A 16,055-nucleotide genomic window follows, 5' to 3' on the forward strand; every position below is an offset into this window, starting at 1 on the left:
ACACACGGAGGCTGGAGGTACAGGGCCTGCTCAGAGAGGACCCTGCTCAAGAGGAGCCTGTCCCAAAAGAGCACAGCCTAGCCAGTGAGGCTGGAGAGCAGACTGTGCAACAATCCGAGAAAAGGTGCGAAGGAGGCACCGCACCAAGCCATGTTTATCCTGTTGACAAAATGTCCGTCTTGTCCATTGCCGACCTCACCGTGTCTGTGGCCGAGGTTGAATCCACGATAAACAAGTCATCAAGGGTCATCTCATTAATTGCATTTATCGACCGCGTCCGGTCGAGTGATCTACTGTGGTCCTTTGTGTTATGTTCTTTGTGTTGTTCTCCAAGATAGCCAAAGATGTAGTGTTGACAAAGAACATAAAGCTATGGGCAGAATTCTCCGCTCCCCATGACGTTTGGAAGAATAGCGGGAGGGCCTCCCGACATTTTTTTTGCGACCTCCGCTATTCTCCCCTCCCCCCCCCCCCCCCCCCCCCACGCTCGCCCCGCGTCCTGAATCGCCGCTCTCCGTTTTTCACGGCGAACGGCGATTCTCAGAGGCTGATGGGCCGAGTGGCCGGCCGTTTACGACCTTTTCACGACGGCGGCAACCACACCTGGTCGCCACCATCGTGAACCGGGCGCCCGATTGGCACGGCAGTACCACGGCCGTGCCAAGCAGGGCAAAGGCCCGCAATCGGTGCCCACCGATCGCGGGCCTTGCGTCCAAAAGGGACGCACTATTTTCCCTCCGCCGCCCCGCAAGATCAAGCCGCCACGTCTTGCGGGGCGGCTGAGGGAAAAGACGGCAACCGCGCATGCGCGGGTTGGTGCTGTCCAACCTGCGCATGCGCGGCTGACGTCATTAGGCGCGTCAGCCGGCGTCATGCTTGGCGCGCGGCCTTGACAACGGTCGTCAAGGCCGCGCCGCCAAGACTCCTGGCCCCGATGGGGGGGGATAATCGGGTCCCGGGAGGGGGCGCGGAGGCTGCCGTGGGTGACGGCCTCTTCCACAGCAGCCTTCCCGATTCTCCGCCGTTGCGGAGTTTTTTACGGCGAACAGCGATTCTCCCCAGGCCGATGGGCCGTGTTCCCAGGCCTTTATGGCCGTTTTTACGGCAGCAAACACACCTGCTTTCTGCCGTCGTAAAAACGGCCACAACATGCCTGTTCTGGGCATCCAGGGCCCCGATTGGCACGGCCGTACCATGGCCATTCCAAGGGGTCATGGGCCCGCGATCGGTGCCCACCGATCGCGGGCAGTGCATCCGTAACGGACGCACTCTTTGTCCCTCCGCCGCCCTGCAGGATCAGTCCGCGGGGCGGCCGAGGTTGATGACGGCCCCGCGCATGCGTGGGTTGGAGCCGTCCAACCCGCGTATGCGCAGCTGACGTCATCGTGCGCGTCAGCCGGCGTGATGCTTGGCGCGCGGACTTAGGGACGGTCGCTAAGGCCGCAATGCCGTGCTTCACGGGGCCTTGCTGCTAGCCCCGCCCGGGGGGGAGAATCGGGACCCAGGAGGGGGTGCGGAGGCTGCCGTGAAACACGGCCAGTTTCACGGCAGCCTTTACGATTCACCACATTTGCGGAGAATCGCGCCCCACGTGTTTGAAACAAACCTGTTGGACCTTAACCTGGTGTTGTAAGACTTCTTACTGTGCTCACCCCAGTCCAACGCCGGCATCTCCACATCATGACACTACTGAGTAACATTTAAAAAAATAGTACTGAATCTGTGATACAGTAATTAATAATCTCTCTAATATATAAACTACACTCGAACTGAACTTTACACTATCCTTCTGCATCAAACTCTCCATCAGCTTCTCCCTGCATGTCTCGAGATGCAGCCTTTTTTAAGATTACTCAGTGATGCCATCTAGCGTTGATATACATATAATCTCTCTTGTTAACCCTTTACTATACTTGGACTATACATATCAGTTCACCCTGGAGAACACGGAACACTGTTTCTTTTCTTTTAATTTTATTTTATAAATTTAGAGTACCCAATTAATTTTTTCCAATTAGGGACAATTTATTGTGGCTAATTCACATACCCAGCACATCTTTGGGTTGTGGGGGCGAAATGCACTCAAACACGGGGCGAATGTGCAAACACCTCACGGACAGTGACCCAGAGCCGGGATCGAACCACTGTGCCACCGTGCTGCCCTTATGGGACACTTTCACCAAATGACCAACACGGCCGCACTTGAAACAAACTCTTTCAAACGCTGGACATTTCCCTGGGCAATGGAGATTACCACACTTCTGGCACAAGGTGGCAGATGGGACGTATTGCCCAAATTGGCCGTCTGCATCGAGACCGCATTTCTTTTGATGTTTCGTATCGGTGCTCTCAAAATGGCCACCCGCACTGAGATCACTTTTCTTCTTGATGTGTGTCACAGCATTGATGCCGCTGGCTTCTTCCTCTCAGGTGGCCCCAAAATCTTTGGAGCTCAGTGCGTTGTTTTAATTTGCAGGCACCGCATTCGCAAGACACATCTTAATGAGGCTTTTTAATTGAAGCCCTTCTTTCTGGGTACTTGTACTAACTATGTCGAGTTCACAGGTCTTAGTATTTTTCACAGAGCAATAGCGTTCAAAGTAGTTTAAGATTTCATCGTAGCTCTTGTTCTGCTCTTCGCTGCCACAGGCGAATTTATTGTATCGTTCTGCTGCTTGAGGGCCTGCTGACGCCAGCAGCAATGTAATAAGCCTGTTGTCAGGCAGTGCCTGCAGACCGAGGGTTGGTCATGTAGCATGTGTGAGTCATTGCCTAGAATCCCTGGTCACTGTGCCTGAACACTGCGGGAGGCAATCCCACACACGCAGCAGCCAGCATCCGAACACCTAGGGGAGGGGACACAGCTCCGTGTACATGGACACCGGGCAGCACGGTAGCACAGTGGGTCACTGTCAGTGCGGAGTCTGCACGTTCTCTCCATGTCTGCGTGGGTTTCGTCCGGGTGCTCCAGTTCCTCCCACAAGTCCCGAAAGACATGCTGTTAGGTGAATTGCACATTCTGAATTCTCCCTGTGCACCCGAACAGGCACGAAATGGGGCGACTCGGCTTTTCACAGTGACTTCATTGCAGTCTTAATGTAAGCCTACTTGTGACATTAAAGATTATTATGTTCATGATGGAGGCTGGGTGAGTGCCACGGAAAGGGGACCAGCGCCCAATCCAGGTGATGTTATGTGCAGGTGTCTGTGGTACAAGATCTGGAGTCCGGTGAGGGGGGTCTGATGCGGCTGGGCATGCTGGGCGGGGCGTTCTGGGTGGGGGGAAGGGGAGATCAATGGGGCAATGGAGGGTCCCGGGTGGGAGCCACCATTGTCTGCCAGTCTAACACCATCTCCCAATGCCTTACAGATATTGAACGCTATGGCAGGGATTTTGGACTCAGAACTTGCCCGAGTAATACTGCTGGTAGCCTGGGCGGCCAGACACCGGAGAACATAAGAACATATCATAACAACGAGGAGCAGGAGTTGGCCATCTGGCCCTTCGAGCCTGCTCCGTCATTCAATTAGATCATGGCTGATCTATTATGGACTCACCTCCTCTTTCCCGCCCAAACACCATAACCATTTATTCCTTTATTCTTCAAAAAACTGTCAATCTTTATCTTGAAAATATTTAATGAAGGAGCCTCAACTGCTTCACCGGGCAGAGAATTCCATAGATTCAGAACCCTTTGAATGAAGAAGTTACTCCTAAACTCAGTCCTAAATCCACTTCCCCTTATTTTGAGGCAATGTTCCCTAGTTCTGCTTTCACCCGACAGTGGAAACAACCTCCCCACATCTATCCTATCTATTCCCTTCATAATTTTAAATGTTTCTATAAGAGCCCCCCTCATCCTTCTAAATTCTAACGAGTACAGTCCCAGTCAACTCAACCTCTCCTCGTAATCCAACCCCCTCAATTCTGGGATTAACTGAGTGAATCTCCTCTGCACACTCTCCAGCCCCAGTACGCTCTTTCTCAGGTAAGGAGAGCAAAACTGAACATAATACTCCAGATTTGGCCTCACTAACACCTTATACAGTTGCAGCATAACCTCCCTAGTCTTAAACTCCATCCCTCTAGCAATGAAGGACAAAACTCCATTTGCCTTCTAAATCACCTGTTGTACCTGTTTGCAACTTTTTGCGACTCATGCACTAAGACACCCAGGTCCCTCTGCACAGCAGCATGTTTTAATATTTTATCATTTAAATAATAATCCTTTTTACTGTTATTCCTACCAACGTGGATAACTTCACATTTGTCAACATTGTATTCCATCTGCCAGACCCTAGCCTATTCACTTAAACAATCCGAATCTCTCTGCAGACTTCCAGTATCCTCTGCACTTTTTGCTTTACCACTCATCTTAGTGTCGTCTGCAAACTTGGACACATTGCCCTTGGTCCCCAACTCCAAATCATCGACGTAAATTGTGAACAATTATGGGCCCAACACTGATCCCTGCGGGACACCACTAGCTACTGATTGCCAACCAGAATCTCCACGCTTTACTTTCTATTAATTAACCAATCCTCTATCCATGCTACTACTTTACCCTTAACGCAATGAATCATTATCTTATGCAACAACCTTTTGTGTGACACCATGTCAAAGGCTTTCTGGAAATCCAAATATACCACATCCATTGGCTCCTCACTGTCCACCGCACTGGTAATGTCCTCAAAAAAATTCCATTAAATTAGTTAGCCACGACCTGCCCTTTATGAACCCATTCTGTGTCTGTCCAATGGGATAATTTCCATCCAGATGCCTCACTATTTCTTCCTTGATGATAGATTCCAGCATTTTTCCTACTACCGAAGTTAAGCTCACTGGCCTACAATTGCCCGCTTTTTGCCTACCTACTTTTTTAAACTGTGGTGTCACGTTTGCTAATTTCCAATCTGCCGGGACCACTCCAAAGTCTAGTGAATTTTGGTAAATTATTACGAGTGCCTTTGCAATTTCCCTAGCCATTTCTTTTAGCACTCTGGAATGCATTCCATCAGGGCCAGGAGACTTGTCTACCTTTAGCCCCATTAGCTTCCCCATCCCTCCCTCCTTAGTGATAACAATCCTCTCAAGGTCCTCACCTGTCATAGCCTCATTTCTATCAGTCGCTGGCATGTTATTTGATTCTTCCACTGTGAAGACCGACCCAAAAAACCTGTTCAGTTCCTCAGCCAGTTCCTCATCTCCCATTATTAAATCTCCCTTCTCATCCTCTAAAGGATCAACATTTACCTGAGCCACTCTTTTTTGTTTTATATATTTGTTGAAACTTTTACCATCTGTTTTTATATTCTGAGCAAGTTTACTCTCATAATCTATCTTACTCTTCTTTGTAGCTTTTTTAGTAGCTGCCTGTTGCCCCCTAAAGATTTCCCAATCCTCTAGTCTCCCACTAATCTTTGCCACTTTGTATGCTTTTTCCTTCAATTTGATACTCTCTTATTTCCTTAGATATCCACGGTCGATTCTCCCTCTTTCCACCATCCTTCCTTTTTTTTGGTATAAACCTTTGCTGAACACTGTGAAAAATCGCTGGGAAGGTTCTCCACTGTTCCTCAACTGTTTCATCATAAAGTCTTCGCTCCCAGTCTACCTTAGTCAGCTCTTCTCTCATCCCATTGTGATATCTGTTTAAACACAAAACACTAGTGTTCGAGCAGCATCAGCAGATGCTCGAGACGGTGGACCATGTGCCGGAACCCGCCCCACGCTCAGAGGACTCAGCCGCCCATCAGGCTCAGAGTGGGAGTCCCGTGACAGCCCAGGGTGTATAGGCGTTGCCAGCCACTCGAATAGATGGCGGACAGAGTGTGCTTCAGGAGGCTCCTCCTCAACAAGCAGACTGTGCGGCAGCTGTGTCATATCCTCACAGACTTGGCTTGACATAGAGGAAGAGGGCACCCACTCCCAGTGGCCGTCAAGATCACCGCAGCCCTGAACGTTTATGCCTCAGGATAACTCCAGGGCTTGAGTGGGGACCTGTGTGGTATGTCGCAGGCCACAGCCCACAGGTATATCCAGCAGGTCACGGATGCCCTGCAAACACGGGTGGAAAACTGCATTTTCTTTAACATGGACCAAGCCCAACAAGATGCCCATGCTGCAGGTTTCTCCACCATCTCTGGGATGCCCCCGGTCCAGGGGCTGTCCACCTCCGAGGAGGACAAGGATGATGAGGTGGCACCGGATCACCGGATCGGGGCTGGTTTAGCTCACTGAGCTAAATCGCTGGCTTTTAAAGCAGACCAAACAGGCCAGCAACACGGTTTGATTCCCGTACCAGCCTCCACGGACAGGCGTTGGAATGTGGCGATTAGGGGCTTTTCACAATAACTTCATTGAAGCCTACTCGTGACAATAAGCGATTTTCATTTCATTTTCATTTCATTTTCATCAGCCGGAGCTGGAGGACGAGGCCAGGGAGGAACCGGAGGACCAGCCAGAGGTTGCAGGACAGACGGCATCAGCAAGGGAACAGAAAACCCAGCGGGCCAGGAATGCCCTCATACTCACACGACTCACTTCGGATGTGGCCTGATCTGTCACCTCCCAATCCAGTTTCCCACCCTCCCAGGGTTTGTGTCACACCACTCCAGGGTGATGGGATGGTGATGCGACTGTGTCGGCACCGTCAACGGGTCACTGTCAAGGGCAGGGGGGTGATGATAACCCACAGAGAGCTGAGCGCTGGTGCTCCTCAATATATGCCATAGTCTGGCCTCTGCCTGTCTGCTGCGTGCTCGCCCCTACCCTTCACTTGCACGCGGTGTGCCCGAGAAGGAGGGGGAGGTGGCTGGAGAGATGAACCAAGGGTTCGGATGTCAACCTGCACTGCGGAAGAATGTGACAGAGGCTTCATACAGGTTGTGCTCAAGAGTGGTTATTGTGCGTAACAATTCCCCACTCTCCTGATGGAGACAGCTAGTTCGAGGCCAGGCTTCCCCTGCATCACCTGGGGCTTTACCAGCTCTGACGGTTTCCCATGGTCCATACAATCATGTCTACACCCTAGGCGATGTTCCTCAGTGACTGGAACATGCTCTGCAGTGCCTTGGCAATGCCCACCTCCGACTGGGACAACCTCCGCAGCACCTTGTTCATTCCCATCTGAGAGCAGGACATGCCCTGCAGAACCTCATCAATGTCAGCCTGGTACTGGGCCCAAATAATTTTTTTCCAATTAAGGGGAAATTTTGTGTGGCCAATCCACCTATCCTGCACATCTTTGGGTTTTGGGGGCAAAATCCATGCAAACACGGGGAGAATGTACAAACTCCACACGGACAGTGACCCAAAGCCGGGATCGAACCTGGGACCACGGTGGCGGGAGGCAGCAGGCTCACCACTGTGCCATTGTGCTGCCTGTGGGAGAGCTTTTCTTGAGCAGTCTCAGATGGGGCATTGTTAGCCACACGCGTGGTTCACAGTGGTGGGAGGAAGTGTGGTGTGATGGGAGGATTGAAGGGGGTGAAGAGAGAGAGGGGGTGCAGGGAGGGTTGGGAGTCGCATGGAGAGTTGGGGTGGATGCTCGCATGGGGCGCAGAAAGATCTCGGGGGTGTTGCGGGAGTTCGCTGGTGTCTACTCACTTGTGCTGCCTGGTGTAGGTCGTTGACTTTTTTCCGGCACTGGAGGACACAGCCACTGTCACCTCATCTCAGGCAGCACTGGCTGCCCTACAACTGACCCTCCAGACCTTCAGGGGAATAGGACATTCCTCCTGGCCTCCTGCGCCACGGAGCCTCCCCGGATCAGCATCCTCGAATCTTGGGGCTGGTCTCTTGGGCGCCATTGTTGCGAGCTGGCTGGGGTTAGCTGAGCAAGTGTTGCTTAAGTGCTGCTCAACCTTATTACAGGTGAGCTGGCGAGCGCAGTTAAGGCGAATTGGCTGGAATACACTGCCTGGAAGAGTGGGCTCATGACTAGTTTGTTAAACTTATCTAAGAACAAATATGGGGCATGAAAGCAAAGCTAGCTAAAGTGAACTGTTAAATTAGGTTAAGTAATAGGTCAACAAAGACACAGTGACAGAGGGGATATTTCAGAATGCACAGAATAGATAGTGTTGTTGGGTCAACCATCTTCAGGTGCTTCATCCATGGCCATCCTTCCATCATCAGGTCAGAAGTGAAGATGTTTGCTGATGGTTTTCAGCGCCATGCACAACTCTCGAGAGTGCTGTGCTAAAATTCCAATGAGCTGACAGTGATCTATAGCAAACAAAAGTAGTGACCCTTACACTATCAGACATGAATAGCATTATCGGCTCTTTATGCTTTGAAAATAATTTGTACATAATGGTGGTGACTGCAAAAATTGTGATATAAACACGCATTTCATCAAAATTGTTTGAACATAGAACATAGAACAGTACAGCACAGAACAGGCCCTTCGGCCCTCGATGTTGTGCCGAGCAATGATCACCCCACTTAAACCTACGTAACCCCGTAACCCAACAATCCCCCCATTAACCTTACACTACGGGCAATTTAGCATGGCCAATCCACCTAACCCGCACATCTTTGGACTGTGGGAGGAAACCGGAGCACCCGGAGGAAACCCACGCACACACGGGGAGGACGTGCAGACTCCACACAGACAGTGACCCAGCCGGGAATCGAACCTGGGACCCTGGAGCTGTGAAGCATTGATGCTAACCACCATTCTACCGTGAGGCCATTTCTCTGATTGAGCATTTCTCTGAACTCTGAATGGTTGAGCATTTCTCTGAACTCAGCCATGTTGATGCAAATTTACTTTCTCCTTTGATAATTTTAGATTGTCTTTTGTGGTTCAGGTTATGGTGCCAAATCTGGATGATATTCAGCATGTTATTAACCGAACAATCCAGATGGTTTTGGATGTTACCCGTAAGGTGGTACAATGGAGGCAATCAAAAGGTGTTGAAGATGCACAAAGCATGGAAGGTGAGAGGTGCAAAAAAAAAAGGTTGAACTTGGAGACCATTTTTTGTAAAAAAAAAATTTTGTGTTCCGAATAAAACTTTTGAAAGCAAGAAAGTTAAGACAGATGATGAATTGCCATTAGTTTGGGTCCCATTGTATCATTGAATGATATTGTATCATTCAAATTTGTGTACATGCTGCCACTATTGGGGGAAAAAATGAAAACTGGAATACTAAGGTAAAACTTAATTTAAAAAATCTGGATAAAAGCCAAAATAAAAGTTACTCTCAGGAATGATGGGCGCGATTCTCCGCCCCCCACGCCGGGTAGGAGAATAGCGGGAGGGCTGCGATTCTCCGAGGCCGAGCGGCCGGGCCTTCACGCCCGTTTCAACACGGCAGCAAACACACCTGCTTGCTGCCGTCGTGAAATGGGCGCCGTTTGGGGCATCTGGGGGCCCGATTGGCACGGCAGTACCACGGCTGTGCCAAGGGGGCCATGCACTCTTTTCCCTCCGCCGCCCCGCAAGATCAAGCCGCCACGTCTTGCGGGGCGGCTGAGGGGAAAGACGGCAACTGCGCATGCGCGGGTTGGCGTTGTCCAACCTACGCATGCGCGGCCGACGTCATCGGCAACGTCAGCCGGCGTGACGTTTGACGTGCGGCCTTGACGCACGGGGCCGCGCTCCTTGCCCCGCCCGGGGGGGAGAATCGGCCCCGGAAGTGGGTGTGAAGACTGCCATGGTTTACGGCCTGTCCCACGGCAGCCTTTACGATTCTCCGCATTTGCGGAGAATCTCGCCCGATGATCATGAAACCAATGGATTAGCATAAAACCTCATCTGTTTCCTTAATGTGCTTCAAGGAAAGCAATCAGCAAACCTGACCCAGTCCAGCTGACATGGCATCAGACCTGCAGCAATATGGTTGATTCTTAGCTGCCCTCTGGAATGCCCTAGCAAGCCATTTATCTGTGCAAAGACACTACAGAAAAAATAAATAAGAATAAAACAGGACAACTTGCTCAACTTTGACCTCGGCACCAGAAACAAGAGAAGTACATCTGGTCTAATTGACTGCCCCCCAACAGGATGAGGTGATGGTGTAGTGATATTATCACTAGACTCGTAATCCGGAGACTCACCACCCCACCAGTACCTTCACATCCCCCTCCCCCTCGAACACCACCAAGAAGAAAGAACAAAGAAAAGTAAAGCACAGGAACAGGCCCTTCGGCCCTCCAAGCCTGTGCCGACCATGCTGCCCGTCTAAACTAAAATCTTCTACACTTCTGGGGTCCGTATCCCTCTATTCCCACCCTATTCATGTATTTGTCAAGACGCCCCTTAAACGTCACTATCGTCCCTGCTTCCACCACCTCCTCCGGCAGCCGGTTCCACTACCCTCTGCATGAAAAACTTGCCTTGTACATCTCCTCTAAACCTTGCCCCTCACACCTTAAACCTATGCCCCCTAGTAATTGACCCCTCTACCCTGGGAAAAAGCCTCTGACTATCCACTCTGTCTATGCCCCTCATAATTTTGTAGACCTCTATCAGGTCGCCCCTCAACCTCCGTCGTACCAGTGATAACAAACAGTTTATTCAACCTCTCTTAATAGCTAATGCCCTCCATACCAGGCACTGTCCGTGTAAATCTCTTCTTCACCCTCTCCAAAGCCTCCACATCCTTCTGGTAGTGTGGCAACCAGAATTGAACACTATACTCCCAAGTGTGACCTCACTAAGATTCTAGACAGCTGCAACATGACTTGCCAATTTTTAGACTTAATGCCCCAGCCAATGAAGGCAAGCATGCCGTATGCCTTCTTCACTACCTTCTCCACCTGTGTTGCCCCTTTCAGTGACCTGTGGACCTGTACACCTAGATCTCTCTGACTGTCAATACTCTTGAGGGTTCTACCATTCACCGTATCATCCCTACCTGTATTAGACCTTCCAAAATGCGTTACCTCAAATTTGTCCGGATCAAACTCCATCTGCCATCGCTCCGCCTGACTCTCCAAATGACCTAAATCCTGCTGTCCTCATCGCTATCTGCAATTCCACCAACCTTTGTGTCGTTCGCAAACTTGCTAATCAGACCAGTTACATTTTCCTCCAAATCATGGATTCAGAGAGTCGTGAATACCGCCCAGTCCATCACACGAACCTGCCTCCCATCCGTTGATTCCATCTACACCTCCCGCTGCCGGGGGAAAGCGGGCAGCATAATCAAGGATCCCTCCCGCCCGGCTTACTCACTTTTCCAACTTCTTCCATCGGGCAGGAGATTCAGAAGTCTGAGAACACGAACGAACAGACTCAAAAACAGCTTCTTCCCCACTGTCACCAGACTCCTAAATGACCTTCTTATTGACTGACCTAATTAACACTACAATCGATGCACTGGCAACCGATGCCAATGCTTATGTAGTTACATTGTATATCTTTATATCATAGAATTTACAGTGCAGAAGGAGGCCATTCGGCCCATCGAGTCTGCACCGGCTCTTGGAAAGAGCACCCTACCCAAGGTCAACACCTCCCCCTATCCCAATAACTCAGTAACCCCACCCAACACTAAGGGCAATTTTGGACACTAAGGGCAATTTATCATGGCCAATCCACCTAACCTGCATATCTTTGGACTGTGGGAGGAAACTGGAGCACCCGGAGGAAACCGGAGTACACACGGGGAGGATGTGCAGACTCCACACAGACAGTGACCCAAGCCGGAATCGAACCTGGGACCCTGGAGCTGTGAAGCCATTGTGCTATCCACAATGCTACCGTGCTGCCCTGTGTTGCCCTTGTTGCATCTTGTCTTGCCCTATTATGTGTTCTCATGTATTTTCTTGAATTTTGTTTAATTCCCTTTTCTTCCAAATACTGAATGATCTGTTGAGCCGCTTGCAGAAAAATACTTTTCACTGTACCTCGGTACACGTGACAATAAACAAATCCAATCCAATCCAATTTAGATATACTACGAACAGCAAAGGTGCCAGCACTGATCCCTGCGGAACACCACTAGTCACATCCCTCTAATCAGAAAAGCACCCTTCCATTGCTACTCTCTGCCTTCTATGACCTAGCTAGTTCTGTCTCCATCTTGCCAGCTCACCTCTGATCCTGTGTGACTTCACCTTTTGTACCAGTCTGCCATGAGGGACCTTGTCAAAGGCCTGACTGAAGTCCATATAGACAAAACCCACTGCCCTACCTGCATAAACAATCTTTGTGACCTCGTGGAAAGACTCTTTCAAGTTAGTGAGACACGACCTCCCCTTCACAAAACCTTGCTGGCTCTCGCTAATACGTCCATTTGCTTCCAAATGGGAGTAGATCCTGTCTCGAAGAACTCTCTCCAGTAATTTCCCTGCCATTGAAGTAAGGCTTACCGGCCTGCAGTTCCCTGGATTATCCTTGCTAGTCTTCTGAAACAAAGGAACAACATTGGCTATTCTCCAGTCCTCCGGGACATCACCTGAAGACAGTGAGGATCCAAAGATTTCTGTCAAGGCCAGAGCAATTTCCTCTCTTCCCTCCTTCAGTATTCTGTGGTAGATCACATCAGGCCCTCAGGACTTATCCACCTTAATATTTTTCAAGACGCCCAACACCTCGTCTTTTTGGATCTCAATGAGGCCCTGGCTATTTACACACCCTTCTCCAGACTCAACATCTACCTCCTTCTCTTTGGTGAATACTGATGCAAAGTATTCATTTAGTACATCGCCCATTTACTCTGGCTCTACACATAGATTCCCTCCCCTGTCCATCAGTGGGCCAACCCTTTCCCTTGCTTTTTATGTACGTGTAAAAAGCCTTGAGATTTTCCTTAACCCAATTTGCCAATGACTTTTCATGACCCCTTTTATCCCTCCTGACCCCTTGCTTAAGTTTCTTCCTACTTTCCTTATATTCTACACAGGCTTTGTGTGTTCCCAGCCTTCTAGCCCTGACAAATGTTTCCTTTTTTGTCTTGACGATGCCTACAATATCGCTTGGGGCTAGTTTAGCACAGGGCTAAATAGCTGGCTTTTAAAGCGGACCAAGGCAGGCCAGCAGCACGGTTCAATTCGCATATCAGCCTCCCCGAACAGGAGCCAGAATGTGGCGACTAGGGGCTTTTCACAGTAACTTCATTTGAAGCCTACTTGTGACAATAAGCGATTTTCATTTCATTTCGTTATCCAAGGTTCCCGAAATTTGCCACATTTATCCTTCTTCCTCACAGGAACATGCCAATCCTGAATTCCTTTCAACTGACATTTGAAAGCCTCCCACATGTCACATGTTGATTTACCTTCAAACATCTGCCCCCAATCTTGGTTCTTCAGTTCCCGCCTAATATTCTTATAATTAGCCTTGCCCCAATTTAGCACATTCACCCTAGGACCACTCTTATCCTTGTCTACCAGCACTTTACAACTTACTGAATTGTGGTCACTGTTCCGAAATGCTCCTCTACTGAAACTTCTGCCACCTGGCCTGGCTCATTCCCCAATACCAGGTCCAGTATAACCCCTTCCCTAGTTGGACTATCTACATATTGTTTTAAGAAGCCCTCCTGGATGCTCCTTACAAACTCTTCCCGGTCCAAGCCCCCCAGCACTGAGTCCCATATTGGGGAAGTTAAACTCTCCCATCACAACAACTCTGTTGCTTTTACTCCTTTCCAAAATCTGTCTACCTATCTGCTCCTCTATCCCCCGCTGGCTGTTGAGAGGCCTGTAGTAAACCCCCAACATTGTGACTGCACCAATCTAATTTCTGATCTCAACCCATGTAGCCTCGTTGGCCTCTGAGGTGTCCTCCCGCATTACAGCTGTGATATTCTCCCTAACCAGTAGCGCAACTCCTCCATCCCTTTTACATCCACCTCATTCCCGCCTGAAACATCTAAATCCTGGAACGTTTAGCTGCCAGTCCTGTCCTTCCCTCAACCAGGTCTCTGTAATAGCAACAACATCATAGTTCCAAGTACTAATCCAAGCTCTAAGTTCATCTGCGTTACCTGTTATACTTCTTGCATTAAAACATATGCACTTCAAGCCACCAGTCCTCCTGTTTTCAGCAATATCTCCCTGTCTGCTCTTCCTCAAAGCCATACTGGCCCTATTCCCTAGTTCTCCCTCAATTTTGTCCCTCCCACCACACCGCCCCGTCCATCTCCCACGATCCAATCATGCGTCATGTCTTGTGTCTTGCAAGATCTCCTGGCAATGAGCTCTCCTGCCCCCGATCCCAACCACAACCCGAAGTGGAGAGAACTCTGTCTGGGCGTGGCCAAGCCCCAGTACAGGGCTGCCGTAGCACAGGCAGCCATGTACCAGGACCACCTGGATATTGCAGCAGCGCTCCAGAGCCTGGGCCAGTCACAGCTCCCTATGGCTGAGGGCGTTGGCAGCATTGCCTGGTTTCTGGCTAACGTGGCACAAACCTAGAGGTATATGGCACTGTTGCTGGCTGATGTGACACTGTGGTGGTATGATTAGCATAGCTGCCTGCCATTGGTGCAGAACACCAGCTTACCATTGGCCCTGGTCGGTCATGTGCCTCTCGACTGGTTGGTTGAGACCAGTCATGTGACGTCCCCCCGATTGGTCGAGAGGCTGAGTTAACCCCGCCTCCAGGGCGGGATATCAATACCCAGTACTCCCGGCGGTCGTCCTTCTACTGTAATCGACCGCAGGGCTTAACATCTAGTATATTAAAGCCATACTTTTGTTCAGCAACTCGTCTTGCATTCAATTGATGGTACATCAATTTAATATACTAGAAATTTGAAGATGGAGCTCTGGATCAAGCCCGACTGCCTCCGCATCAGCCCGCAAACTCCGAATGCATCGGCAATCTTCAAGCATTGGCTGGCTTGTTTCGATAGCTATCTGGCGACCGCAAGCAGCCCGCCCACCATGGCACAGAAACTTCATATTCTCCATTCCAGCGTGGGCATGGCGGCCTACGCGATGATAGAGGAAGAAAAGCAATATGACGTGGCCATGGATACGCTAAAAGGACAATTTCTTAAGCCGGTAAACCGAGTGTACGCCCGTCATCTGCTGGCTACCAGACAACAGTTCCCCGGTGAGTCCTTAGATGATTTTTACCCGGCCCTCGCTGTCCTGGGGAGGAATTGCGCCTGCCTCCAAGTTTCAGCCACTGAGCACATGGAACTTTTGATCAGAGATGCTTACGTGGCTGGGATGCAGTCCGCCGCAATCCGCCAGCGGCTACTGGAAAAAGACGACCTCAGCCTAACTGAGGCATGGACTCTCTCCACCTCCCTGGAGGTCGGCGACTTAAACGCCCGTGCCTATGTCCCCAGCCGCGCTGCAACGCCCTGGGCCTCCTGGCACGCTTCCCCACCGCCATCCGCCGCTCCCGAACCCTCTCAGGCCTGCGCCGCGGGACGCCCCGACAAGTCCGCGGGGCCCTGCTGCTATTTCTGTGGGCTTGCCAAACACCCCCACCCGCGCTGCCCGGCCCGCTCCGCCCTTTGTAAGAGCTGCGGGAAGAAGGGCCACTTTTCGACGGTCTGCCAGGCCAAATCGGTCGCTGCTGTGCCGCGCAGCGACCGGGGATCTCCTCCTCCGGGCCCTTCCAGCGCACCGCGTCAATCTCCCCCCCCCGCCCCCGGGCCCCTGCGTCCGGCCTGCGTGCCTCTCTTCCCCCGCTCTCAGCCACTCCGATTGGCCTGCCGGCATCGCTAACCCCGCCCCCAGCAACCACGAGGGTCCTGCGGGCGCCGCCATTTTGGGCCCCGGATGCCACGTGCGGTTCCTGGGCGCCGCCATCTTGGGGCCCCGACTCCACGTGCGGGTCCTGGGCGCCGCCATCTTGGGGCTCCGACCCCACTTGCAGGTCCTGGGCGCCGCCATCTTGGGGCCCCGACTCCACGTGCGGGTCCTGGGCACCGGCATCCTGGACTGGCACACAAGGTCCTGCCAGCACCTACTCGGCCGACGACGACAACTATGGATCTTCTCCACGGCTCGCGGCCATTCAGCTCAACCAGTCACGTCCACGCACGCTCGCCAAGACGACGGCGCAAATCCACCTCAACGGGCACGAGACGGACTGCCTGCTGGACTCCGGGAGCATGAAAAGCTTCGTACACC

At 51.1% G+C, this 16,055-nt stretch overlaps 1 protein-coding gene across 6 annotated transcripts in view; it reads left to right on the plus strand.

The window, feature by feature from the left end:
- LOC119966976 (dynein heavy chain 8, axonemal-like) overlaps positions 1-16,055 on the plus strand; it is a 1,648,910-nt gene that overhangs the window by 682,910 nt on the left and 949,945 nt on the right. For all 6 annotated transcript variants that reach the window (XM_038798944.1, XM_038798946.1, XM_038798947.1 and 3 more), the window contains one exon: positions 8,818-8,947. In XM_038798944.1, the coding sequence (XP_038654872.1) occupies positions 8,818-8,947 (130 nt within the window). The remainder of the gene's footprint in view (positions 1-8,817; positions 8,948-16,055) is intronic.

Source organism: Scyliorhinus canicula, chromosome 6, assembly GCF_902713615.1.
Source record: "Scyliorhinus canicula chromosome 6, sScyCan1.1, whole genome shotgun sequence".
Taxonomy (NCBI): Eukaryota; Metazoa; Chordata; class Chondrichthyes; order Carcharhiniformes; family Scyliorhinidae; genus Scyliorhinus; species Scyliorhinus canicula.